Source organism: Mytilus edulis, chromosome 8 (genome assembly GCF_963676685.1).
Source record: "Mytilus edulis chromosome 8, xbMytEdul2.2, whole genome shotgun sequence".
NCBI classification, from domain to species: domain Eukaryota; kingdom Metazoa; phylum Mollusca; class Bivalvia; order Mytilida; family Mytilidae; genus Mytilus; species Mytilus edulis.
The window spans coordinates 38,275,551-38,302,401 of record NC_092351.1 but is presented as its reverse complement, the minus strand read 5'-3'; the positions used below and the strand labels follow the sequence as shown (position 1 = coordinate 38,302,401).

General features: G+C 32.2%; 1 protein-coding gene across 2 annotated transcripts; it reads left to right on the top strand.

Annotated features, from left to right (window-relative positions):
- Positions 1 to 193: 193 nt before the first annotated feature.
- Positions 194 to 26,609, top strand: LOC139486810 (OCIA domain-containing protein 1-like). 2 transcript variants are annotated; one of them, XM_071271783.1, is made up of 9 exons: positions 205 to 421; positions 8,229 to 8,292; positions 14,818 to 14,871; positions 15,413 to 15,445; positions 15,834 to 15,978; positions 16,607 to 16,627; positions 23,865 to 23,989; positions 25,006 to 25,281; positions 26,451 to 26,609. In XM_071271783.1, the coding sequence occupies exons 1-9, from the start codon at positions 275 to 277 to the stop codon at positions 26,489 to 26,491; spliced, it is 906 nt and encodes a 301-aa protein (XP_071127884.1). In that variant the 5' UTR covers positions 205 to 274; the 3' UTR covers positions 26,492 to 26,609. The 2 variants fall into 2 exon arrangements, with proteins under 2 accessions (XP_071127885.1, XP_071127884.1); XM_071271784.1 differs by lacking the exon at positions 16,607 to 16,627 and having other exon boundaries at positions 194 to 421.
- The last annotated feature ends 242 nt before the right edge of the window (positions 26,610 to 26,851 follow it).

Here is a 26,851-nt window from a genome sequence, read left to right as displayed (position 1 = left end):
TATTTTTCAGAACTACATTTAGAAATATTAATTTTGTTGGCAAAAAAACAACTTGAGTTTAAGAAATAGTAAACCAAAATGAGTAATTTTATAAAGTTTAATATTTGCGTCAATCTTACATATTTTTTTTGTCATTTGAATGTCAGAAATGCTGTTTTGAAATTTACGGAAACTCTGACTGATCTGCCTTTGATTTACTATTTTATTTCCCGATGAAAGGGAGATAATCGCCAATATTTTGTGTCCTTCACTATCTGGACATCTGACTAACGAAATGTCGTATAACATGGATAGCAAAGAAGACTATAAAGCCCCACCACCTTACAAACAATTTAATGAACCTTACGATCATAGAAAACCACCACCAATGCATAATCAACACTATGATCAGCAACAGCGGATGCGACTGGATGATCCAAGGGTTTGTGTTTACGAAGTTACATAAATTTTCAAGTTCATAAATAATTTTAAATTATCATTTGTGGTATATCTGTAGTCCAAATAATTATCATGTCTGGCAAGGCTATTTTAATTTTTTTTTCTGGGACGCCTTCCTAGGGGCGTGAGAGCACATTTGAAGATGCACACACTACATTGTTGTCTAGTGCTTGGTGGCATGTCAAAACACTTGGAGTTATTCTTTACTTGCTTTTCCACAATATTTGTTGCATGGTAAATTTCTTTGAATTTCTTTACAGTTATGTTTCTCTTCGAATGTTCGTTTTTGAGGAATTCGTCTGGTTCAATAGTGGAAACCAGACGCTCAACCACTTTGTACATAGGCAGTGTCTGCGCGTACCCGCATGCGGGTACGAATAGTCATATTGCCAGTCTTGGCTGCGCGTACCCACATCCGATTTTCTATTAAAATGCCATCGGATCGGGAATGAAACGTGAAATATATACGGAAATTATCGATAATATAGGGATTTCGTGTAGAACGAGTGAAGAGTATGAAAAATAATATTTTCAAATTGTATTTATTAAATAATGATTCATAATAAACATTGCAAAAATTAAATGCACAATGATGGAAAATGAAACTGTACATTCCCTGTAAAAGAAAACATGATAGAAATTAATACTTTTATAAAATTTAAATGAAAATTTTAAGAATAAAATTTTAATAATTTAAAAAAATACCCATATGATATTTTAAAATAATCTTTTAGTAAAATGTAAAACAGAAACTGAAATTTTAAAATATATAAAAATTTTAAAATTTAAGCTTGAGTTTATAAAAATTAAAGAAGCAAGTAATGATATCAATTTAAACCGATTATAAAAGATTCATGTAACTAATTAAGGTTTTGTCCATCTTTAGTTACGCCAAGTTTAATGTGGAACTGAGGACATTCCATTTGGAAAGTACTGAAATTAGACATATCCTTAATATCACAAACGATTTACAATACAAAAACTATAAGTAATCGACATTATAAAAAAACTTAAATGAAACGCGTGGCAAATTCGATTAAAAACTACAATTTAAAACAAATACCTTGTATTAGGCCTTTTTCTTGTCGAATTTGTTTGAAATTGCTTCCCACCATGAATGCAGGAAAAATTTATTCTGTTGTACTTTAAATCTTCTTTAATTTTTGTGCTCCCGGTTCTTCTTTCTTTTCTCTGCGGCTTCTATAAATTCTTATATACAATTGTATGAAATATATATGTGTATATTTATGAAAATTCTGAGTAGTTTTAATCAATTTATTCACTAATTGCAACAAATTCCGTATATATTTCACGTTTCATTCCTGAATTGACGGCATTTTATTATAAAACCAGATGTGGGTACGCGCAGCCTAGAACGGCAATTTGACTATTCGTACCCACATGCGGGTACGCGCAGACACTGCCTTGTACATAAATATTTTAAAATTAACTTCTGGCTTGTTCGTCTTTTATGTAGATCTTGTAGTTCCAGTTCTGCAAGCATTTTGGAGACATATCAGTACTCTCTTCAGTCTCTTGACTTGTAATCTCTGGTTATAAATCTTGCCCCTTGATGTTGTATCCTTTCGAGCTTATTAATGTTAAATTTGTTACCATGTAGAGGTCCCATACCTATGGCAGACATGGGGTAATTGAAATATGTAATTGTAATTGACTGTAATTAATTACAATTTATCATGTAATTGAATGTAATGTGTAATTGAGCATTTTTTCAATTACATGTAATTGAATGTAATTAATTACATAGCCAAAATTGCCTGTAATTGACAATTACTTTTCAATTACAAGTCAATTACATTTGAAATTTTGGATCAAAAGATTAAATCTTGTGTTTTCTCAAAAAATTATTAAAAGCAATAATCTTAACAAATGTTGTAAGCTGACAAAGAAAAGCCTTCACAGTATACTTTCTGTATTAACACAACCATGGTAGATTCTTCATTTTGTATTGAATGATAAAAAAAATGTAGACACATGCCATAATTTTAAAAGAAACCACTAGGAAGTCACTGTCTTGACCTTAATTAGTAGATTTAGATAGATATTTTAAGACATTGATTTAACATAATTAACTTTATTCAAGGACTTAAATAACCAATAAATATAACCTCTGGCTATTTGTTTTATTACAAACTATATAATGACTGTTTTTATAACAGTTATGTTAAACAGATATAAGGCTAATTAGAGAGAGATAAATATACCCCTAGGGCCTATAGGTACATGTTTAAATTCTTGAAGGGATAATGCATATGACAAAATCTCACTTGCAAAATTTGTTCACTATATATATGAATGTTGAAAGAAAACATTTTATCAGATTTAAAAATGGGCTCCAAGAGTGTACTGGAACATTTTACTGTTCCTGATGACTTCCAAAATGGAAATACTTTCAAAGGAAAATGTATGCATTGTGGCACCCTCATTAGTGGAAGTTATAAAGTTACATCCAACTTTGTTACACATATGAAGGTAAACACATATGAAGGTAATACTATATAAGAATTTTAAAAATTAATAAATTCATAATGCTTCTTTTTCATTTCTAATCAGATTTCATTTATCTTATATCCTCTAATAGCTTACATTTAAATTTGGAAAATATTTTGTTTATTAAATTAATTAGTTGTGATTAAAACTAAAGTTTATTTTTGTTTTAAGAAGTCAGATTTCTAAATCACTTATTTAAGACATGTAAGATAAATAATTTGAATAAGCTGGGATAAAAATGAAAAAACTGTAACTGCTAGCTTGCCAATTCCTGTAACACTTGGATTAAAACACCAGTTAAAACTTATATCAGTTGACTATAATTGTAAAATGATAAAATCATTGAAATCTTCTGTTGAAGAAAGATTGTTTCAGTTTGTAGAGGATGAAGCATATATTCTTGCTAGCTTTTTAGACCCAAGATTTAAGACCAGATGGTGTGAAACTGAACAGATTGATCAGTGTTTAGCTGTTGTTAAGGACAAACTTAGTCAAGTCCCTACATCATCTGAGCCCCCTTGTGATCAAAATTCTCCCCCATGTAAGCGAGCAAAAAATGATGATCTTTTCAGTTTCATGCCAGCCCCATCAGTGGAAAGAAAAAGAAACCCTTCAGGGATTTCTGTAAGTTCAGAAATGGATGATTACTTGTCAGATAATTGTATTGATATGTCAAAAGACCCTCTTTTGTATTGGCATAGTAACTGTCAACGTTTACCACGTCTAGCTAAGTTAGCAGTGCAATATTTAGCTATTCCAGCCACATCTGCACCAGTTGAACGCTTATTTAGCACTGCTGGAAAAACATTTAGGCCGGAAAGGTGCAGACTGGCTGATGGAACATTTGAAAAGCTGATGATCGTCAAATGTAATGGGAAAATGCTTAAATAAGTTATATGACACAATACAAAAATGTATATACTAGTTGAACACTGTCTAATTGTTATAACTATAGAGCAATGTATAATACTTATGTACATAACATAGAATAAATGCATGTTTTCAATGTTTTATCTTAAATTTCCTTTCAAATGTAATTGAAGTAATTAATTACATTTGCCAAGTAATTGGAATGTAATTAATTACATTGGTAAAAAAAGTCAAATGTAATGTGTAATTTAATTGAAGATTTTGTAATTGTAATTGAATGTAATTAATTACTTTCAAATGTAATTGACCCCATGTCTGACCTATGGCTCCATAATCCATCATTGATCTGACGAGTGGTTGTGGGCAGTACATGTATTTTGAGTTTCTTCTTAGAAAGCCTAACTGTTGAATTTGCTTTCTTTTGCCCTGATTTTAATAAAAACTGAAAAGAATAGAGATCCAAAATGGTGCTAAAATGTAAAAGTAAGGGAAATCAAATTATGGACAATAAAAATAATAAAAAACTATGATTATTTGAAGACCACATTCAAACCCTCATATACAAAATGTAGAACTGGTAACCAGACAGGGGACTTTCTGAAATAAGTGATTTTTAAATCACTTATTTGAGTAGCAAATTCAAGGTTTTGTCACAAATTGGGATTTTGTAGTTTTTTCAAAATTTCAAACACATAGGTTTAAATAACATCTTTTAATTAGCAAAATTAAAAAATATGAACTTTTTTGCTTCTTTTAAGTAGCAAGGTTTATGCCTTTGTTGCTATCATTTACCTTAAAATTCTATTTTAGTTGAAAAAATGCTATAATAATGGCTTTACATAATGAACTGATACTTTCTTCAAAGATTTTTCACAGTAGTGGGAGTATTTTTCCTGTGAAGTTCAAGGTTTCATCTTTCAGATTATGTAATAAAATTCTACTGTTCGTGATAAAAATTCCACTGTTCGGGGGTGTTGAAATTAGTGGGGGTTATTAAAAGAATGATACTTAAAGTAGTGATTTTTGGGAAGGAAATTGAGGTCTGATACTTAAACAAGTGATTTTTATGTCATTATCCTAGATTCAGTACAAGGTCATCACCTGAAATGACCTGGTCATTCTAGACAACACAGATGTTGGTTCTGATAAGTTTAGAAACATAATTAGTCCCTGGATCATTAGTATTCTATATTTAAAGCTACACTAATATTAAATCACTTCTTCTAGTGATTAATTTGTACTACTTAAATAGGTGATTATTAAAGAAAGACAACTCTAACTTCCAACCTTTATGGAAACAATGTTACTTGAATCAGTGATTTAGAAAATCACTTGCTTAAGTAAGTCCCCTGACTGGTAACATCTAAAATTGAAAAATCATTCATCATGTGGTGTGTTGACATTTTCCCATTCATGCAGTACAGATGTTCACTGGCTTTGATACCAATTAAAATAAAATATACATTACTCCAATTGCAGATTTTTATTCAGGTTCAATCTTTTATTATCTGATTATAGTCTCACCACATACAACATGTACAATGAATATATATACATTTACACAATAAAATATTCATATATGTACATAAAACACACATTGCACTGTAATTTGAATTTGTCTCTTGACTTGTAATCTCTGGTTATAAATCTTGCCCCTTGATGTTGTATCCTTTCGAGCTTATTTATGTTTAATTTGTTACCATGTAGAGGTCCCATACTATGGCTCCATATTCCATCGTTGATCTGACGAGTGGTTGTGGGCAGTACATGTATTTTGAGTTTCTTCTTAGAAAGCCTAACTGTTGAATTTGCTTTCTTTTGCCCTGATTTTAATAAAAACTGAAAAGAATAGAGATCCAAAATGGTGCTAAAATGTAAAAGTAAGGGAAATCAAATTATGGACAATAAAAATAATAAAAAATCATGATTATTTGAAGACCACATTCAAACCCTCATATACAAAATGTAGAACTGGTAACCAGACAGGGGACTTACTGAAATAAGTGATTTTTAAATCACTTATTTGAGTAGCAAATTCAAGGTTTTGTCACAAATTGGGATTTTGTAGTTTTTTCAAAATTTCAAACACATAGGTTTAAATAACATCTTTTAATTAGCAAAATTAAAAAATATGAACTTTTTTGCTTCTTTTAAGTAGCAAGGTTTATGCCTTTGTTGCTATCATTTACCTTAAAATTCTATTTTAGTTGAAAAAATGCTATAATAATGGCTTTACATAATGAACTGATACTTTCTTCAAAGATTTTTCACAGCAGTGGGAGTATTTTTCCTGTGAAGTTCAAGGTTTCATCTTTCAGATTATGTAATAAAATTCTACTGTTCGTGATAAAAATTCCACTGTTCGGGGGTGTTGAAATTAGTGGGGGTTATTAAAAGAATGATACTTAAAGAAGTGATTTTTGGGAAGGAAATTGAGGTCTGATAATTAAACAAGTGATTTTCATGTCATTATCCTAAATACAGTACAAGGTTATCACCTGAAATGACCTGGTCATCCTAGACAACACAGATGTTGGTTCTGATAAGTTTATTTAAAATAGAATATACATTACTCCAATTGCAGATTCTTATTCAGGTTCAATCTTTTATTATCTGATTATAGTCTCACCACATACAACATGTACAATGAATATATATACATTTACACAATAAAATATTCATATATGTACATAAAACACACATTGCACTGTAATTTGAACAGAACATAAACAAATACTGTTTTCAATAATAATGAAGAGTTTAGAAAAATGTAAATGTTTCCTATATAGTCATGATAGTAGTTTCCTGGTTGTCACTTTCACAATGGGCCACTAAGACCCCCTGACTCACATGACTCAGTAGTAACAGAAGTCAATCATATGCATGTCAGATATGTATATAAAATCCCTGAATTAACAGGACATGCTTAACCTTATATTTGTTCTAAGTTTTATTAGAAAAACTTGATGGTATTTTTTTAAATACTGTTATTACATGTATTATTACATTTAATACTAATATATGGTTTTGTCTGGAGGACCTCAGTAATTCAAACCAATATTTTCTCTTAAAAGACTGTGTTAGTTTATATGTGCCATGTTTTTTATTCTTTTGTTTACCTTTGGCTACAGGCCTCGACAATAATGCTTGTCCGATTGTCCGGTACCAGAGGTAAAAAAGGTCGGACAAGTAAAAGCTATACCAAGCTTGTCCGATGGGACAAGTAGAATCATTCTGCAGAAAATAAATTTTAATCAAACTTTGATGAACAAAGTATAATTTTCACAAAAAAACAAGAAAAGAAGATTTTTTTTACATCTTTCCTTTTTGAACTGAAACTAATTGAAACTTTTTATTTCTCGAGACCCCTCAGACTTGCAATCAAAAATTTAAAACTGGTTCTTTGTCAAGTACTTTTAACAGGTAAAAAGCACACTTTTCTCAGAAACCAGTCTTACCGATCCCATTCAACCATGTGCTTTTTAATTAAGGTAACTTTAAAAGACAGTTTGTCACCTGGTTGAGCTCGGAAATGATTCAGCTCCAAGTTTAATAGACAGTTGGGCACTGTAGGAGACATATTTCATAGACATGATTAATATACAGTTTGGCTAGGCAGTAGACATTTCTGGACCAAGACAAATCAGAACTTCTTTTCCTAACTTATTTTGTTGCTTTATAATAATTAATACCAATGTCCATAACTTATTTTTTAAATAAGAATGAGGAAATTATTTACCATAAAAATCATCAAATCATGTTTGATCTTTATGTAGAAAAAACAATACTTGCAATGCAGTGACCTAAAGTTGTTAATTTCTGTGTCATTTGGTCTTTTACCTCATATTCTTTTTATTGATTGCATTTCAATAAACTTTTTTCAACTTTAAAAAAATAGGATAAAAATCCAATGAGTGTACATTTAGAGGCCAATCATATGGTGCCTCATGTGCAAAGTATGATGAGACTTTAGCATTGATAAAAACTAGAATCTAAGTCCTGTGACACAACTAAATTCAGTTGTTCATGGCTCATATCTTTTAAAAGTATTTCAAAGGATATAAATCAAATTCTGTTCAATTTTTTTTAATTCATTTTGTTCCTTGAATCAACTTGAAATGCAAAAAAGGTTAATATTAAGATTTTTTTTGGACAAGTTACAATTTCATTCGGACAAGTAAGTTTTGGTATGAACTTGTCCTACTGGACAAGTTGAAAAAAAAGTTATTGTAGAGGCCTGGGCTATTGAAATTCAACATATTGTCTTTCCATTAGTTTGTGGCTGGCTTAAATTCCCATACAATTTTCAATTCTTTTGCCACCACTCACTAATCTTGGCTATGTACTTTGCCTCTGTCTAAGATGTAACATTTCCCTAAAGAATAAACTATCAATTATTTATTTTTCAGACATTATCAGAAGAGGAAAAACAGCTTTTGTATGGATGTAGAAAGGATTCTTTTTGGCAGAGAAGTGAGAATAGCATTTTAAATATATTTATTTACATAAAAATTTCAGACACAAGAGATTTATTTAAAGCACACATGCATGACAGATTTTTCAAAGACTTCTAGCTTTTATAAAAAAAAAAAAGAAGATGTGGTATGGTTGCCAATGAGACAACTCTACACAAGAGACAAAATGACACAGATATTAATTATACATATTATAGGTCACTGTACACTTGGTACAGCCTTCAGCATTTATTGGAATATTTATGTACATGAAAGTATGTTACCGGTAAACAACTATTAACCAAGAGATGATAAGTATCTTGAGGGTTATTCACTTTTGTTGTGGAAGAAAAATAACGTCTTGCTAGTTTAGATGCTTTATGATCGTAAGATAAAAGATATACGTAACAATAACGTTACGTTACATTAACAATAGTGTGCGCGAAAGTACGGGAAACAATTACATAAGAAAACGATCTAAAGTCTCTTGGCCTATATTCACGACATTCTGGGGGCCTCAAAATGCATAAGAAATAAAATTATATATGTTAAATGATAAATAATTAAAACTTTAAAGTTCTATAAATGGATCACATTGAAAGTTTTTTTTGTAATTTCACTTTACGTTAACTGTCCTTCACAAAAATCCTATAACAGTTACTATAGTTCTAATGGATATAACTTCACAATTGGTCGTGTGGTAACTAGTCCTCTAGAAGTCCGTACTTTTGCTGCTCGAATAAGTCCATCTCCTCCTTTGATGACGTCTTCTATTGTTCCTAATCTCCATAAAAGTCGTGGCGATTCACTTCCTAGTTGAACTACATCACCGATGTTTACTTGTCCAGTATGTTTTCCAGAGGCTCGATGATATTCACGTAATCCGGTAAGATATTCATTAGACCAGCGTTTTGCGAAATGGTCTAATAAGAACCCTTTTCTCTCAAATAGTTTGTTGGCTGTGATCGTATCAAGTTCTTGAATATTCGCGTTGTGTTTGTCGTTGTGCATCTCTGTGGTCGTAATAATCCTCCCGTGTAAAAGATGAGACGGCGTCAAGGGTTCGGGATCTCTTATATCTGAAGATATATATGTAAGTGGGCGATTGTTTATAATAGTTTCAATTTCAGTGAGTATTGTTGTCAAAGATTGTTCGCTGACGAGTGCTTTACCAAATACTTTCTTTAATGTCATTTTCGTTAAGCCAATTAGACGTTCCCACCATCCGCCATACCACGGTGCTCCTTTCGGAATGAATTTCCAGTTGATATGTAAATTCAGCTGACTTTGAAGTGCATTTGATGCGGCTACAAATGTAGGCGCGTTATCAGAATAAATAGTTTGTGGTGTTCCTTTTCGACTGATAAAACGTCTAAATGCTAGGATAAAAGTGTTCAATGACAAATCAGGTACAAGTTCCAAATGTATAGCTCGTATACATGCACATGTGAATAAACATATATATACCTTTCGCGGTTGTGTTGATGTATCTTTGATGTGTAGAGGTCCGGCAAAATCTATCCCAGTTGTGCAAAATGGTATGGTGTCTTTTACTCGATCCTTTGGTAGTGGTGGTGGTTCCGGGCTGTTATACGGTTTACCAATTATTTTTTGGCACTGTATGCATTTACGTAAGACACTGTTCACACTTTGTCGAATTGCTGGTATCCAGTAAGATTGCCTTATATGTGTTATTGTCTGACCGACTCCTGTATGTAGATTTCTTAGATGTGCGTCCATAATGACAAAATCTGTAAGTTTGTGGTTCTTTGGTAGTAAAATAGGAAACTTCGCGTTTTCTTCTATAGATGAATTTTGTATTCTGCCTTTACATCGTATGATTCCATTTTCATCCAAATATAAACGTAACTGTTGTACAAGCGATAGTGATTTAACTTTCGGGTTTAACGAAATATGTTCTAACTCTTTCACGAACCTGTCTTGCTGTGTATCTTTGATCCATAAATTCATAGCTAATGAAATTTCCTCTTTTGTTAGACTTGTTCTTAGGTTCCTGTCACCTTGTGAACTCCGTAGTCGATATGGACGTTTTTTCTGGCAGTTCTTAACGAATTTCAAGACGTATCCAGTTACAGTTAAAAGTCTATTTAGATCAGAATACCTGTTCATGTCTATGATTTGTGATATTCGCTGCGGATCACTTGGTATTTTATCGTCACTTCTGTGTGTCTTTGGTCCGGTGATATTAGATAGCTGAGTGCTTATTTCCACATGTCCTGTCCACGTAGGCCATTTACACTCGTCCGTTAACCACTGGGGTCCATTCATCCATAATCTCGAATCTTCAAATTGCGATGCAGTCAATCCACGTGTTTGTAAGTCAGCTGGGTTCATTTCTGTGGGTACATATTTCCATTCATGAGTTTCAGTTAGTTCTTTAATTTCACTAACACGATTTTTTACAAACTTGTTTAATGATTTCGATGAGGTGAGCCAATGTAGAACTATTTGGCTATCGCTCCAAAATACTGCTCTTTTGATTCCTAAGTTTTTGATTACATCTTTTGAGAGTCGTGCTCCAATCACTGCAGCCATTAATTCTAATTTTGGTAGAGTTATTAATTTTAACGGTGCAACACGGTTCTTCGCGATAACAAGTGTCGACCCTGTGCCTTTACTCAAGTAAACGGAAGCTCCGTATGCTTTCTGACTTGCATCAACAAAAATGTGTAGAGTAGACTCGCTAGTTTCTTCGTCCTCGTTTGCAAAATAGTATCTCTGTATTTGAAGTTTCGTAGTTATCTGTAAGATGTCATTCTTCACATCGGTCCATTCGTTTTCAATTTCTTTTGGTAGTGTCTCGTCCCATGCATATCCTTTTTTCCAAAGGTCTTGAATAAGTGTTTTTGCTCTAATTGTTATCGGTCCGAGTAGTCCTAACGGGTCATATATAGCGGAAGACTGTCTCAAAAGTTCACGTTTTGTCAACTGTGTGTTCATCTTTAATTGTTTTGTTTCGGCAAAGCTGATTGTATCTGATTCTGCATCCCAGCGCATTCCCAATATTTTTGTCTCCTTGTCTGAATCCAATACTTTTTCTGATAGGGCTAAATCTCTGAGTTTGTCGCTGTTGGACATCCATGACCGTAAATTGAAGCCTCCCTGTTTTAGCAATTCTCTGGATTCATTGAAGTATTTAATTGCGGCTTCTTCTGAGTCCATGCTAGATAGTATATTGTCAACATATAGATCTTCTTGTAGAATTGAAGCTACTTTGCTCGGATTCATGGATAAATGTTTCAGTAATGTTGCGTTTAAAATAAACGGCGAACACGTTGCTCCAAAAAGAACAACTTTGAATCTGTACATAATCAACTCACTTGTTGGGTCATTTGAATCGGACAACCAAAAGAAACGTGTGGCGTCTCGGTCTTCATTGTCAAGTCTTACTTGTAAAAATGCTTTTTCTATGTCCGTTGTGATGCCATATTTTCCTAATCTAAATCTTGTAAGATTAGAATGCTTGTCAACTTATTTAAAATGGGTGGTGCTGAAGATAGGCAGTCATTAAGGCTGGGTAAATCTGGATTTCCATGGCAACTGCAGTCATATACAATCCTAATAGGGGTCGTGTTTGAATCTTTCTTAACGGGATGGTGTGGTATGTAGTGGATTCTTCCATGCTCGCGATCTATTTCTGTAATGGGTACCTTTTCTATGAAGTCTTTCATCTCCTGTTCTTTGATAATCTTGTCGTATAATTTAACATATCCGGATCTTTAGCCAACCTATCTATAATATTCTGGGTCCTCCTTCTTGCTATATATTCATTAGTGGGTAACTCGGGATGATCTGGTTTCCATGGTAGTTTTGCGACATATTTATTTTTCTTAAATGTTATGCTAGAGTTTTGGTACTCAAGCATTAGGTTTTGTACATTTTTTGTGTTTTCATCAGAATCCGCCTCTAATCCGCTCGACTCAATTTCCCAAAATTTCTGTAAATCGCACTCCTCGGGTTTGTGCTCAACTAAGACATTCATCATCGTAGAGTTCCATTGTTGAGTGTTGATATCTGTGTTCAGTGGTCCTGATAGCAAATAGCCTATTTTAGATTTAACAGCTGTTGGTCCGTCACCTCGAATAATTTCATCTTGTACTAAAGACCAGTAGTAGTCTGCTCCAACGAGAAGTGAAATGGAAAACTTTTCATCCTGCGTGACTGGGTGGGCAAGTTGTAATCCTCGTAAATAGGGCAAGCTGTTAATGTTTACTCGTTTTTTCATATGTATCGGTGCGGCAATTTTTGGAACAATAATTACTTCTATTGGAATTCTTTCTTTTCCTTCGGTCTCAATGGATAATGTTGCTTTCTCCAGGTTGCGTACATCACCTTCTTTCCCGCCAAATGCAGAAATTTGCATGCTTACTATACCAGTTGGTTTGATATGGAGTTTCTCTACTAGTTCTTGAGAAATAAATGAATTCTGGGCGCCTTCATCGAGTAGAATGTTAGTCATAACACTTTCATCATGGTACCATACGGGCGCTACGGCGGTTTTCAATAGAATTTCGGTATGTGCTGTAACTGCAGAATGCATAGCGGCACTCTTTATTTCTGTGGTACTTTGTAGCTCTTCGTTGACAGGTTTTGTTGTGGCTTTATTTTCATTTGAAGTGGAGTTTTCATTTAGTAAATTATTACGGCAGATGCTACTGTGATGTTTCTTACTGCAATTTCGGCAACTGTATTTTGACTTGCATTCCGAAACCTTGTGATTACCGAAACAGTTAAAGCAAACTCGTTTTTCCTTTACGATTTGGGTGCGGGCGTTTATATCGGTGATCTTTGTACATTCATTTGGGTGATGCGGGTTTTGACAAAACAAACACGGCCTTTTAGTCTTAACGGAACTATTGTTGTTACTATCTTTAGACCCTGTTGACTTCCATCTTTTATTTGTAGTTTCTGTCACGAACGATGCGGTGGGGATAATATCGGTTTCAATAGGATTGGCGTTAGCGGCCTCTTGGATACACATTTCTTTCTTTATTGCTTTGCGTAAACTTGAAATATCCCAATCATCATTACTGTGGTCTCGAGTAATGTTTTGTCTGACAAAACATGGAAGCTTGTTGAGTATTAATGGTATTAATAGGCTTCCGTACGATTCCTGATATCGACCCATTCCTTCTAATTCACGTATATTACTTTCTATTGTGTCACTGAACGATTTCAGTCCCCTAATTCCGGGTGTTGGTGCAGGCAAATTTAGCAAATTTTGCATGTATGCGTTTACTACTTTGTGTTGTTGGCCAAATCTCTCGTGTAGAATTTGTATTGCTTGATTATAGTTTGTATTAGTCATTTGCATTCCCGAAATACACTGGCTAGCTTCTCCATAAAGTTGCGATTTTAAATAATTAAATCGTTGCACGTCACTCAATGAAGGATTTTCATGTACGGAATTATTATAGGAATCCCAAAAGGCTGACCATTCCAATAGATTTCCGCCGAAAGTTGGCAAGTTGAGTTTAGGCAATTTGTTATAATGACTTGACACTGTCGAGGTGGGCATGCTTGACTGGCTTAGGCTTGTTTGCTCTGAGTTGAAAATTATCTGGTTAGAATGTTCTTGCACGCTGGGGTTATTGCATATAAAATCTGATGCATTAGGGTTAAGAGCTGATTAATTTTTAGACTGACAAACACTTACTTCTTTTATGAACTTTTCAATTTTCGTTATTCCGATTTGAATCTCTAACTCGTATCTGTCAACTTCTTCAATTTCTTCGTCGAGGTCTTCTTCTTCTTCAATAGATTCTAAAATCTTCTCATTGAGGTCAGACAATGTCTTCTTCTTGGTTTTGATAAGCTCCATCATGGATCTGAGGTTGACAACATCTTGTTGCGGTTCTTCTGTCGGGTCTGCTTTTTTCAGTAGTTTTATTACTGCTCGTCTATGTGCGGCTCGTACGGTTTTGAGTTTCGAACTCATCTCTAGTTGAGGTTTTCGTCACGGCACCAATATCTTGAGGGTTATTCACTTTTGTTGTGGAAGAAAAATAACGTCTTGCTAGTTTAGATGCTTTATGATCGTAAGATAAAAGATATACGTAACAATAACGTTACGTTACATTAACAATAGTGTGCGCGAAAGTACGGGAAACAATTACATAAGAAAACGATCTAAAGTCTCTTGGCCTATATTCACGACAATAAGTTTTAATCAGGAATCAATTCAACATATTCATAAAGAACATAATGCCAGACAAAATTTATGGAAAGAATCACCATGTACTAACATTGTACATAGCTATATAGATCTGTACATGACAGGATGCATTAATGATTTATTGTTATATAAATATGATGATTGAGTGTTGCTATATTGATATTAACAGGATAAAGTATAAAAGGGTAACATGATTTTATTAGATAATTTAATTTGTTTAAATTATTTTTAAGAATTTTAACATTGAATTATTATAGTTAGACCCATTTTGTACACCAAAAACTTTTCCTAATGCTTTGATTATGTTGATGAACCAACAAAAATACTTATTTTTCTATTTTTTTTCAGGTCTTCCTTTAAGTATTGGATGTTTTATTGGTCTACGTATGGCCCAGCAGAAAGGTATGTTAGTACAAATAAGTAAACATGGTAAAGGTACAAAACAATTTAACTTAAGAATTTATTGAACATATAGTGAAACAATCTCAACAAATTATGGAGCATTTTTTTCCCCAGTTTTGTCCTTTTAAAAATTGCTATATAACATTTGACGCTAAATGTTAAAATAATCAACAAAGAATACATTTATCAATATACAGAATATGAACACTCTATATATAAGCTAAAAAAAGATCAAAGGTACCACAGCTCTATGCACAAAAACAAGATAACAATTTTTTGTAAACACCAAACTTATATGAATATGTTTACTGCCCTTCAACTTTATTTTTTTTTAAATAACCACTTCATAATTTTATTTTGTAATTTCCAAAACAAGCTATTTCATTTCCTTTTTCTCAATGTTTTATAATAAAAAATCTTTACTGACATTGTTTAAAATGTGATGCATCAAATTATTATAAATGTCTATATGCTGCATAGTTTCCTACTATCACTATGCTAACATATGTTTTGACTATAATTTTAAATTTTGGATTTTCAGGATTTGTAAAATGGTCAGTATGGAAGGATTTTGGTAAGTATAATTACATCATAAAATGTTATACACTAATTATGAATAGAAAAAAAAGAATGTTAGATCTCAAATTTTACTGTAAAAAAAAACCCAATCTCACACTTATTCACAACTTTTAAAGTTTACCAAGCAGTGAAAAGTGAGATGAATTACTATATAATTTAAAATTCTCCTATACCAAGATTATGTGTTTTTAGAAAAGAAAGAAAGAAAAAAGGTAGAATGAATTTGAATAACAGATTTAAACTCAAATTCGCTTAATTAAAGCAAACAAAAAAGTGTATGCAGCTTCCAACGAGTAGTTTGTTAACAATTTTTGTATCTTATATTGGATTAGTTAACAGACAATTAGTATTTTTCATATAAGTTATTGTACTATATACTATAGGTGCATTATTTGGTGGCTATGTTATTGGAAAGGCTTCCTTTATACCTGTATGTAAAAGAAGAATCGTAGATCGCTTGCCCAACAGTAATTTGGCGAGAGCAGTTACAGGCGAAAAGTTATTAAGTAATGACCCAAGTACATATGGGTAAGTTAAAGTGAATAGGTAATGGCTTATAAGAGTTTGGCTCAAGTACATATATGAGGGTCAAGATTCGGTTTACAAAATAGAAAATAATAGCCAAAAAAGAGAGAGAAAAAAGGGCAAAAAAATAAAAAATAGAGAATAGTGGGAGAAAAAATAAAGAATAAAGAATAATGGGGGAAAATTTTTAAAAATTGGCATTAGAATTAAAGAATACAGAAATGAAGAACCCATATCTAGACCCTCACATATGGGTAAGAAATATCAAATAGGTAATGGCTTATTGTCCATCCTGTTATTAGGTGTCTATCTACAATAAAAAAATAAAAAAACAATAAAAAAAAAATAGGTAATTCTTAATAAGATAACCACTAGAAATAGGTGGTTCTTAAAAAATGGCCAATTGTCTATATCATGTGGTTTAAAGCAAATTCTAATCAATCAATCAACCATATCATGAAGAATTTTGCATATTGGCCATTGGAAATCTGTTTTAAAGTAAAATAATTAAAGTTCTAATTTTTTTACTGCATAATTTATTAATAGCTATATTTCTACTACCATATCTAGATTTGCATTTTCTTTCTCAGACATCATTATAATGTTTCGGAATTATCTTTTATCATTACAGTGATTCAACAGTTCAGATCAAGTAAGCACATCTATTCATCATTCATAATTTATCAGCGTTGATTTTGATCATACAGATCAACTTTTTTGCTTCTTGATGTTTAAAAAGTACAAGTCCAGTTGGAATTATTTAGACTATACTAAAAACGTCCTTAGATTTGATATTTGTCTCAGATCATAAAATTTTCTAAATTTCAAATGAAATTGAACTATTGCTGACTTCTATGTCATTTGGTCTCTGGTGTAGAGTTGTCTTATTGCAAGTTTGAACAACATGTGGTCTTTCTTCTTTTAAAAATTGTGAAAACAGTCCACAAATACTTTTTCTTGAAAACTGAAGTTTAAACTACTAGCATTATGGATATATCTTTTTACTAAAAATATTTTCTATTTTAAAATCAAGGTCAAAAGTGTCTATATATTTTATATACAAGCATATTTTTTGATAAATTTGTCAAAAACTTATTTCAGGTCCCAATTTGATGAAAATTTTATTGTTAAAACTCCTAAATTTGTACAGTTTTTTTTATGATTATGATGAAATACACTTTTGGCATCGTTCGAAATCAGACAAGAAATAATTTGAGGAGATTTTTGTTTTCATGTTAGATGGTTTTTTATATGATTTCCAGTATATAGCAGAAATTTTTATGTGGTGTAACACTTTAAACCTCTGATTGTATTATAAAAACAAAACAAAATTCATCTATTAATTTAATGAGCATTGTTATCAAATGAGTAATATACAGAACAATCAAAATTGTATACGCTCAAACTTTTCCTGACATACTTTTCAAAACTGAAAGTAGTGGTGCATTTTCTATTGGAGCAGGAACTGTATACCCTTCTTGCTTTCACTTCACTGTTTTTGTTAAAGGGAACCATAACTGAAATTTGGTATCATTTGTATCAGGATTAGCACATCTTCATGATCTATCATTGAAAAAAATGGTGTCCATGAGACAAAAAATTATCAACTTTAAGGTTATGTGTTTTGGTCTGTTTTTATAAGCAATAGTTTAACTATTTTTGGTGTATGAAATGATTGTTAGGTGTACATGTCTGTCTCGCAGGGTTCATATGACCTTGACTTTGTTAACATGTATCATTGCAATTGATTATGTATAGTGTATGTGATAGTTTTAGTTAAACCTTTATCTTAAAGATTTACAACATAAAATCAATCATGATCAGTAGAGAAAGCGAGACATTTCAGTGGTGTACTCTCTTTAGCCTTTTAGAAAAACATTTTTTTTTTTACGAAACTTTTTGATTTTGTTCAGTATCATCAAAAAGATGAATATTGGCTGTTTCAGGAAGAACAGCAACCAATGGAAACAATTTTAGAAATTAAATTATTCAACCCCATGGAAAGAAAAATAATATCACCCACATCAATATCAGCTCTTTGAAATGCCGTTCTTAGTTGCCATATCCTCTGTATGTTTTTTACTGTTCAAACCCTGACTGAAACAAAAGAAAATAAAATTCTTGTATCCATAGCCAGGGAGTTCAGAGAAAGGACAACCCCAGCCTCCTGAAAAAACACCTTGTAAAGACTATTTAAGTCAAAAAATATTGATGATTAAAGTCAGAGCGCCATGACCTCAAATAATACCTTCAAGTCTATTATAACAATTTAAATTAAATAACGAGAGTTGATATCAAGCACTCCATTCTTACGAGTTGTCAACACTCTCATTGTGTGAATCTTTAACCTAGTCTTTTGCACATACCAGTATGATGTCATATATAGTGATGTGGTTTCAATGCCAATGGGACAACTATAACACATAAGTTCTAATGAAGTGGATGAAGGCAATATAACAGGCAACAGTACAACCTTCAACAACGAGAATCTATTCTGGTGTCAAACTTTAACATCAGACATTTTAAAACTTTTTTTATGCTTAAGAATGTAATGAATCTCAGGTGAAAAGTGTGAGTGTTTGATATATTGTTGAAAAAAATCACATATGTCAGTGGCCACGCCCAATTGTATTTTTGTCCATCTGATGAGTTAAGCCTTTTTCAACTGATTTTTATAGTTCGTTCTTATGTTGTACTGTTATACCACTGTCCCAGGTTAGGGGAGGGTTGGGATCCCGCTAACATATTTAACCCCGCCACATTATTTATGTATGTGCCTGTCCCAAGTCAGGAGCCTGTAATTCAGTGGTTGTCGTTTGTTTCTGTGTTACATATTTGTGTTTCGTTCATTTTTTTAAAGCAATTGCTTTTATGCCGTCGCGTATGGCCATCTTTGTGACCCAGATCAGAGACTCCGCCCAGATCAAGCCATAGTATTTTGTTTAACAGGCTCCTGGTCAGTCATTCTTTAACACCTATGTATGTTTTCTAATGCAATACATAGCTTGAAACTTTAAAAAAAAGTTAGTGAATTTAAGAAGTTTCAGAATATGTTCTTGTAGATGTATTTTTGTATTTAAAGGGTCAACCGTGTGACTATCAAATAACATAGAAGTCCGAGTGAAAAAAAGTACATTTTTATAAATGCGATTCCGTTTTCCGCCGTTCGTACGATGTTTCAATAAAATATGGATTCATTTCAGTTGTTGATTTAGTATTGAAAATTTAACTGAATTATCTCCTAATAAATACGTTTTTTTATGTTTAATTTGTGTTTCTTTAAGAGGTCAGGTGCTCTTGTTCATTCATAAAATTATCGTTCATTCATACATTTATCGTAAAATCAAAATCACTACACAGGTTAATGCGTAGTGTCAAATTATTACCTGTAATCTAAAAATAGACAAACTTTATTTGCGCAAATAATTTAGCGGAACGAAACCCTTGTTGAAAACACATAACAATAAGTTCGTTTTCCTTTTCTGTCAAAACTCCGTAATATTTATCGATCACCTTACTAATGAAATGGACCCGTCCAAACTGTAGTAGATGCCAAGTCGGTCCAGATGAAGAGATATTTACAATTTGGAATTTTCTAGTTTATTAATACATAGATTGAAAAAAAGTACGTCTTTTTAAATATCATGATCAAAACTGGGTTTGCATAACAAATGTCAGATGAAACCATTATCCTCGTCTTTTCAGTGAACAAGTCTACTATATATATACGTTTGTTGACACTCGACGGTCCACCGTGTTAGCAATTTTATTTCACATGTTTTCGAAATATTGAAGATCATTTTTCGCAATGTTTCCTGAAAATTGATAAATATCAAAGCAACGTAGAGCTGTTTGTTCTTGTTCGTATAATAAAATTGAGAATAGAAATGGGGAATTTGTCAAAGAGACAACAACCCGACCATAGAAAAACATACAACAGCAGAATTAAGGTCACCAACAGGTCTTCAGTGCAGCGAAAAATTCCCGCACCCGGAGGCGTCCTTCAGCTGGCCCCTATACAATATATATACTAGTTCAGTGATGACGATTTAATGTCATGTTTGTCTGTGATGACCCCCCTTTTCGGGATTGCATGAGAATTGTAGTTATCTCGTACCCACATGCACTTGTTTCTATCCATAGGAAGGTCGACTATCCATATAAAACTATTTATATGGATAATCGACCTTCCTATGGATAGAAACAAGTGCCTGTGCTCGTACCGCATCAGAAGGACACATATCAACTGAGCAATAATGTTTGGAACTTAGTTTTAAAAATGATGACAAAGTAACATGATGAAAATATTTTTATTAAGCTGAAATATACATTTATTCTTTACATGTTTATGTCTTGTAAGTAATTTTATTTCTTTCCCGTTTTTTAACATTTGCGTCTGGAAAGTTGAAATGTTTTAACTTAATCATTTGTGTTAATGGTTAAATATAAATTAATAATGAAAATTGTTAAAATTAAATCAATAAAGGAAATTATTGCCAAGGAAGTTACAAACACTACCAGGGGATAATCCATGATGATTTCTTTTTGAGTTATATGTTTCAGCACATGTATATTTGACCCCAACTTTAGCCTGGTAAACGTGTTGTCTCCTTGTGAAATATAAAACATATTAAAAATGACTTTCTGCTAAAGTCTTTTATTTATATAAAGTTAAAACCTTCTTACTTTTAACTAGACAACACTCATGTCAGGTTTAATTCTTGTATATATGTGGATGAAAAATAAAAGTCCCCAAACATTAACATGGCAGCAATTGCTTTTACAGCCTTTAAGGCTTTGATTACATAAATAAGGCCATTAGTTTTCTCATTTGAATTGTTTTACATTGTCTTATCGGGGCCTGTTATAGCTGACTATGCGGTATGGGCTTTGCTCATTGTTGAAGGCCGTACGGTGACCTATAGTTGTTAATGTCTGTGTCATTTTGGTCTTTTGTGGATAGTTGTCTCATTGGCAATCATACCACATCTTCTTTTTTATATGGACAAAATGTACATCGTCTTAATCTTTGAAAGTCATAAATGACTGAACAAATTGCCAATGGAAATGTTGTAATATCGTCTTATGATGCTGGATAAGCCAATCAAATTAATGCAGTTTCCGTATCACTTTTTCTTATCACATTCCGTGTAGTGTGATACAAGAAATATCTATACATGCAAGAAATAGATAACAGGCTACAACTATCAGAGAAAACACATTATATATGTATAAAATCATCCAATTAAACAAGAAGTAAGGAATGATTTAAATGACACTTATAGAATGTTCCAATAAATCATTCATTGTCCTGAAAAAAACTTTATTCTGGTCATGACTACCTGAGATATACAAATGTTCATCTTTTGGAGTTTGGGTTTTAGCATTTGTGGTAGAACATATTTTAAACGTAAAGGATTAGATTATGAAAGATCAGTCCTATATTTTATCATATTTTTATGCAAAAATACATTTATGTAAAAGTCACTTTTGTAAGTTTGAAAATGCAGAATAAATTCATCTTAGATATATAACATTCCATTTATATACTAGAAGCTTTCACACTCTGCAGGATATTATAACATTGTTAGTTAAGGACTGCATGTAAATCTGTATATGCAAAGATTTGATGGAGGTTGTTTCATAAATGCTTAGATCATGTGTCAGAGAATGATACAAATAGTCTTAAGACTTATTATGAGTTGATATTTATAGATGTTACCACTGCATCCTGTGAAAAAAGATATTTCTCCACCTTAGTTTAATATGTTCAAATTGAAAAACGAGGCTTGGCAATTGAATAAAGAATGGAAAGGAGGAATATGTCAAAGAGACAACAATCTGACCGAAAAGTAGAAAACAGCCCAAGACCATTAATGAGTTTTCAACACAGCAAAAAAATCCCGAACCCAGAGGCCGACTTCTGCTGGCCCCTAAGCAATAATGTAGACAAAACAGTGAAATGGATGCCACACTAAACATACAAATGAACCAAAATTTAAAAAATAAACCACTTGTAAGCCTAACAAATATAAAAAAGAAGTTGTGGTATGATTACCAATGAGAAAACTCTTCATAAGAGACCAAATGATACAGAAATTAACAACTATAGGTCACTGTATGGCCTTCAACAATGAGCAAACCCCATACCATATAGTCAGAGGCTAGAGGTAATGTAATGTAGACAAAACAGTGAAATGGATGCCACACTAAACATACAAATGAACCAAAATTTTAAAAATAAACAACTTGTAAGCCTAACAAATATAAAAAAGAAGTTGTGGTATGATTACCAATAAGACAACTCTTCACAAGAGACCAAATGATACAGAAATTAACAACTATAGGTCACTGTATGCATATAGTCAGAGGCTAGAGGTTCCTGACATGGGACAGGTGCAAATATGAGGCGGGGTTATACATGTTTTGTGAGATCTCAACTGTGCCCCTTTACCTTTAGCCATTTACTCTAATCAATGTGGAATAAACAAACACACAGCAATAAGCACCGTAGAAAGTCTTTTTAATATTAAAAATTTGTTTGCCACAAAATGTGAAATATTGTGTCACACTTGCTGCAGTGATAGATATAAATATGATCATATTCTATAAAACAAATATGTTAATTGAAATTCTAAAACCAATAGGTTGAGAAAAAAGTAAAATTTATTACAATAAAGAATCTTTAGCGACAAATTACACATTTTCCTTTTTTCCTACTGTCTAATATTTTTTATGTTCAGGACAGAATGTGATACTCGAAAATATTAAGCATTGACATCATGTAACAATGCGGCCATGTCATGTTAAAATTCGTGACAATTTATCAATGAAAGTCATGCGACAACAGTCATACAAACAAACAACTTTCACAATGTTTCAAACCCATAAAAAGAGTTTTATTATTATTTAGGCCCAAGAAACATATTGCTAAGATAAATTGTTAACAAAAAAGTAATGGTTTTTAAAGTTTTTTTATTCTGACTTCATCATTTCGAACATTAGCTCACTCTAGTGGGCTGGCTTGATATTCTTGCCAATGAGTCAGTTTCAAAAACAAAAATGCTATTATTCTAAATATAAGTGCTTTTTATTGTTTTATTAGATATAATTCATGACCAAATGGATGACATTCCACAAGTATTACTCCAAAATTTTATTTAAATACTGTAAATTGGGAAATTATTGCTAACATTTATTATTGCGGTTTTGACATGACTAGCATAAAATTCATGATTCATTATTGTAATTTCATGAGAAGTTTAATATATATGTATGTATCAGATTTCAGGAGAAGTTTAATATATATGTATGTGTCAGATTTCAGGAGAAGTTTAATATATATGTATGTGTCAGATTTCAGGAGAAGTTTAATATATATGTATGTGTCAGATTTCAGGAGAAGTTTAATATATATGTATGTATCAGATTTCAGGAGAAGTTTAATATATATGTATGTGTCAGATTTCAGGAGAAGTTTAATATATATGTATGTATCAGATTTCAGGAGAAGTTTAATATATATGTATGTATCAGATTTCAGGAGAAGTTTAATATATATGTATGTATCAGATTTCAGGAGAAGTTTAATATATATGTATGTGTCAGATTTCAGAATGCAGGTTCTTATTATTGCAAAATTCACATAGTCGCATTATTCACAATAATAAAACCTTGCAATAATTTCTGAATTTACAGTATATTGAAGGATTATTTACATGATTACAAATTTGTTCAACCTCAGATTTATTGAAACCTTACAATTACATAACATGCAGGAGCTAGAACATTGTTTAAACAAGCTTTTGTTAACATATTTCAGACATGCAAAACAAAATTAACCAATTATACTGTTACATGTACCTTAATACAATAATGATATTTTTCAGTTCTGCTGGGAGCAGTACAGAAACTAATAAAACACAAAATGGAGAAGAAATATATACAAACGCTAACTTGGATACAAATACACGACCTCAGTATGACCTAGATTCAAGGATGTCACAATCACAGCGTAAGTGACTAGTGTGGAATCATTATTGGTGGGATACCAATTTTCGTGGATTTTGTGAACTACATTTTTTAAATGTTCAATGAAGCATACATTTTGTATTGGCCTGTATATATGTAGATTTTGGAAAAACCACGAAATCAAATATCTACGAAAATACAAATTTCACTCAATCCACAAATATTGGTACCCATGGAAATAAATGAATCAACTGTAGTAGGGAATCAATGCAATTTAAAGCTCATAACATTTACATCCATATACAGACATATTAATTTCTATTTAACTTGTCCAACAAAGTAACTATGGTTTTTATACGACAGCAAAAAAATTTGCGGTCATATATTGGTATCACGTCCTCATCGACAGCGTCATACGAAGACATTTGGTTTCAGGACAATAACTTTAGTATTAGTAAATAGAAATCTATGAAATTTTAATACGAGGTTTGAAACCACAAAAAGAAGGTTGGGATTGATTTTTGGGGTTATGGTCCCAACAGTTTAAGAATTAGGTGCCAAAAAGGGGCACAAATAAGCATTTTTGTAGTTTCCAGACAATAACTTGTGTGTAAGTGTATTGATCTTTCTGAAATTGTACCACAAGGTTCCATATCACAAAGAGAAGGCTGGGATTGAGTTTGGGGGTAATTGCCCTAAACGTTCAGGAATTAGGGGCCAAAAAGGGGGGAAAACAAGCATTTTTCTAGTTTCCAGACAATGACTTGTGTTTAAGTGTATGGACTCTCTGAAATTGTAATGCAAGGTACCATACCACAAAGGGAAAGCTGGGAATGAGTTTTGGGAAAATTACTACAGAGGGGTTAAAAAAATGGGGGGGGGGGGGGTTATATAATTTTTAATTTTTTTTGTTTTTCCATTTTTCCATAAAAGCAAAAAATACTGAAATGGCAGGAGATTAGATTTGATTAGGTCAAGACAATGCTTCTTTCTTGCTAACTATGAATCTTAATACTTACAGGACAACAAATTTTTACCAGAATCATTTTTTTTATTCAGCTGACCAGCCGCTACAAGAGACACAACAACCAGTTAAGAAATCGGTAACATATGATGATCTTAGACAGATGAGTAGACAGAAAGTTACACCATTACCAAGACAAGATATGTATTCATCAAGGTTACCAGTGTATCCTGATAACCATGATAACGACAGACAAAATAATGACAATGATAGCGGTTTTTCACAGAGGGATGATTCTTTTAATAAACAACCACAACAGGATGAGGAATCACGTAATAGACGTAGAAGACCACAGTTTTCTCCAGATTCAGGTGATTTAATCAAGGAGATTTTTTACCTGATCACTTTTTTGTGTATTTTTCCTTTGATCTATTTTTGTGATCATTTTTGTCGAGCCTGTGACTTCTGTCGCAGAAAGCTTGACATAGAATTAGTGATCTGGCCGTGGCGGCGTTAACTAACTTCTTAAAAGCTTTATATTTTAGAAGATGGAAGACCTGGATGCTTCATACTTTGTATATAGATGCCTTATGTAATGAAGTTTCCGTCTGTCATATGTCCATTGTCCTTGACCTCATTTTGATGGTTCATTGACTCCTTATAAAAAAAGTTTAGATTTTTTGTAATGTTAATTTCTTTCTTATTATGAGTAATAGGATAACAATATTAAGTGCGTATCTTGCAAGGTCCTCATGCCCGTCTGACAGTTTTCATCTGACCTCGACCTCATTTCATGGATCAGTGAACAAGGTTATGTTTTCATGGTCAAGTCCATATATCAGATACTTTAAGCAATAGGTCTACTATATTTGGTGTATAGAATGATTGTAAGTTGTACATATCCAACTGGCAGGTGTCATCTGACCTTGACCTCATTTTCATGGTTCAGTGGTCAAAGTTAAGTTTGTTTTTTTTTTCTAATAATTCTTTAGGATTTAAATCATATAAAAATATCTATAGGTCGGGGCTGAATCCAATGTTTGAAGAAAGGAGGCTTTATTGTTCTCATAGTGTAGGAAGGAAATTTTTTTAATATTATGCAAAAAAAAAGATTTTGTTTTCAAATCAAAGGTAAAGTAATCCCTCATTGCCAAGCCTGAATTCCATCACTGTAGGACAACATACTTTTTTAAAAATTAAAGACTTTTATTGTCTTTTCCATATTGTTTTTAGCCTAAACAACTGCTAAATAATACAAATATTACTTTGATACTAGTTCATGTATAAACATGTTCAAACTTCTAAATGATAAAATCATTAAAGCATAAAATGTATTGCATTTGCACTGATAGAGCTAACATTTTCACAAAATATTAAAATTTTGGAAAGGATAGGGTGCAAATGATTTTAGAATTACTGGCAAGGCTTCTAGCCTCAGACAATCACTCAATAATTTTGCAGGATATAAAGTATTATTTTTACAAGTCTGGATGTTAGAATTATTTTACCTTATTTAAAAATTATAATCTCTTTATTTCAGGTGCAAAGAATCAGTATGGAGATGTTTGGGATAAAGTTTAACAATATTAATATACAGTTGTACTAAATTGGAGAAGAAATGTGTTTAACACTGATTGAACCCTATCTTATATCATGTATCAATGCCTCTTGGTTGATTTATATAAAAAAATTAAGAATGTTTTAAATTTTGATTTTAAAACTATACCACTGCTCTGAAAGATTATACTGATTAACATTTATCTATCCTGCTGTCTTTGTTTCTGTCAGTCCATTTGATTAAACTAAAAATTAGAGCTTGCTGAAATTTGGCTTCATGTGAGCATATATACTTTTACCGTCTGATGCATTTTCAGATTCATCTCTCATCAAAAGTCCTTATCTGGTACAGATTTATAGATTATTGATGGTTTTTTAATTGAG

Bases quoted from the DNA above. Each gene is read 5' to 3' on its own strand.
- LOC139486810 (XM_071271783.1), top strand. From the start codon at position 275: ATGTCGTATAACATGGATAGCAAAGAAGACTATAAAGCCCCACCACCT. The intron at 8,293-14,817 runs GTGAGAATAGCA...ATTTTTTTTCAG, and splicing joins GGATTCTTTTTGGCAGAGAA to GTCTTCCTTTAAGTATTGGA. The intron at 15,446-15,833 runs GTAAGTATAATT...TATATACTATAG, and splicing joins GTCAGTATGGAAGGATTTTG to GTGCATTATTTGGTGGCTAT.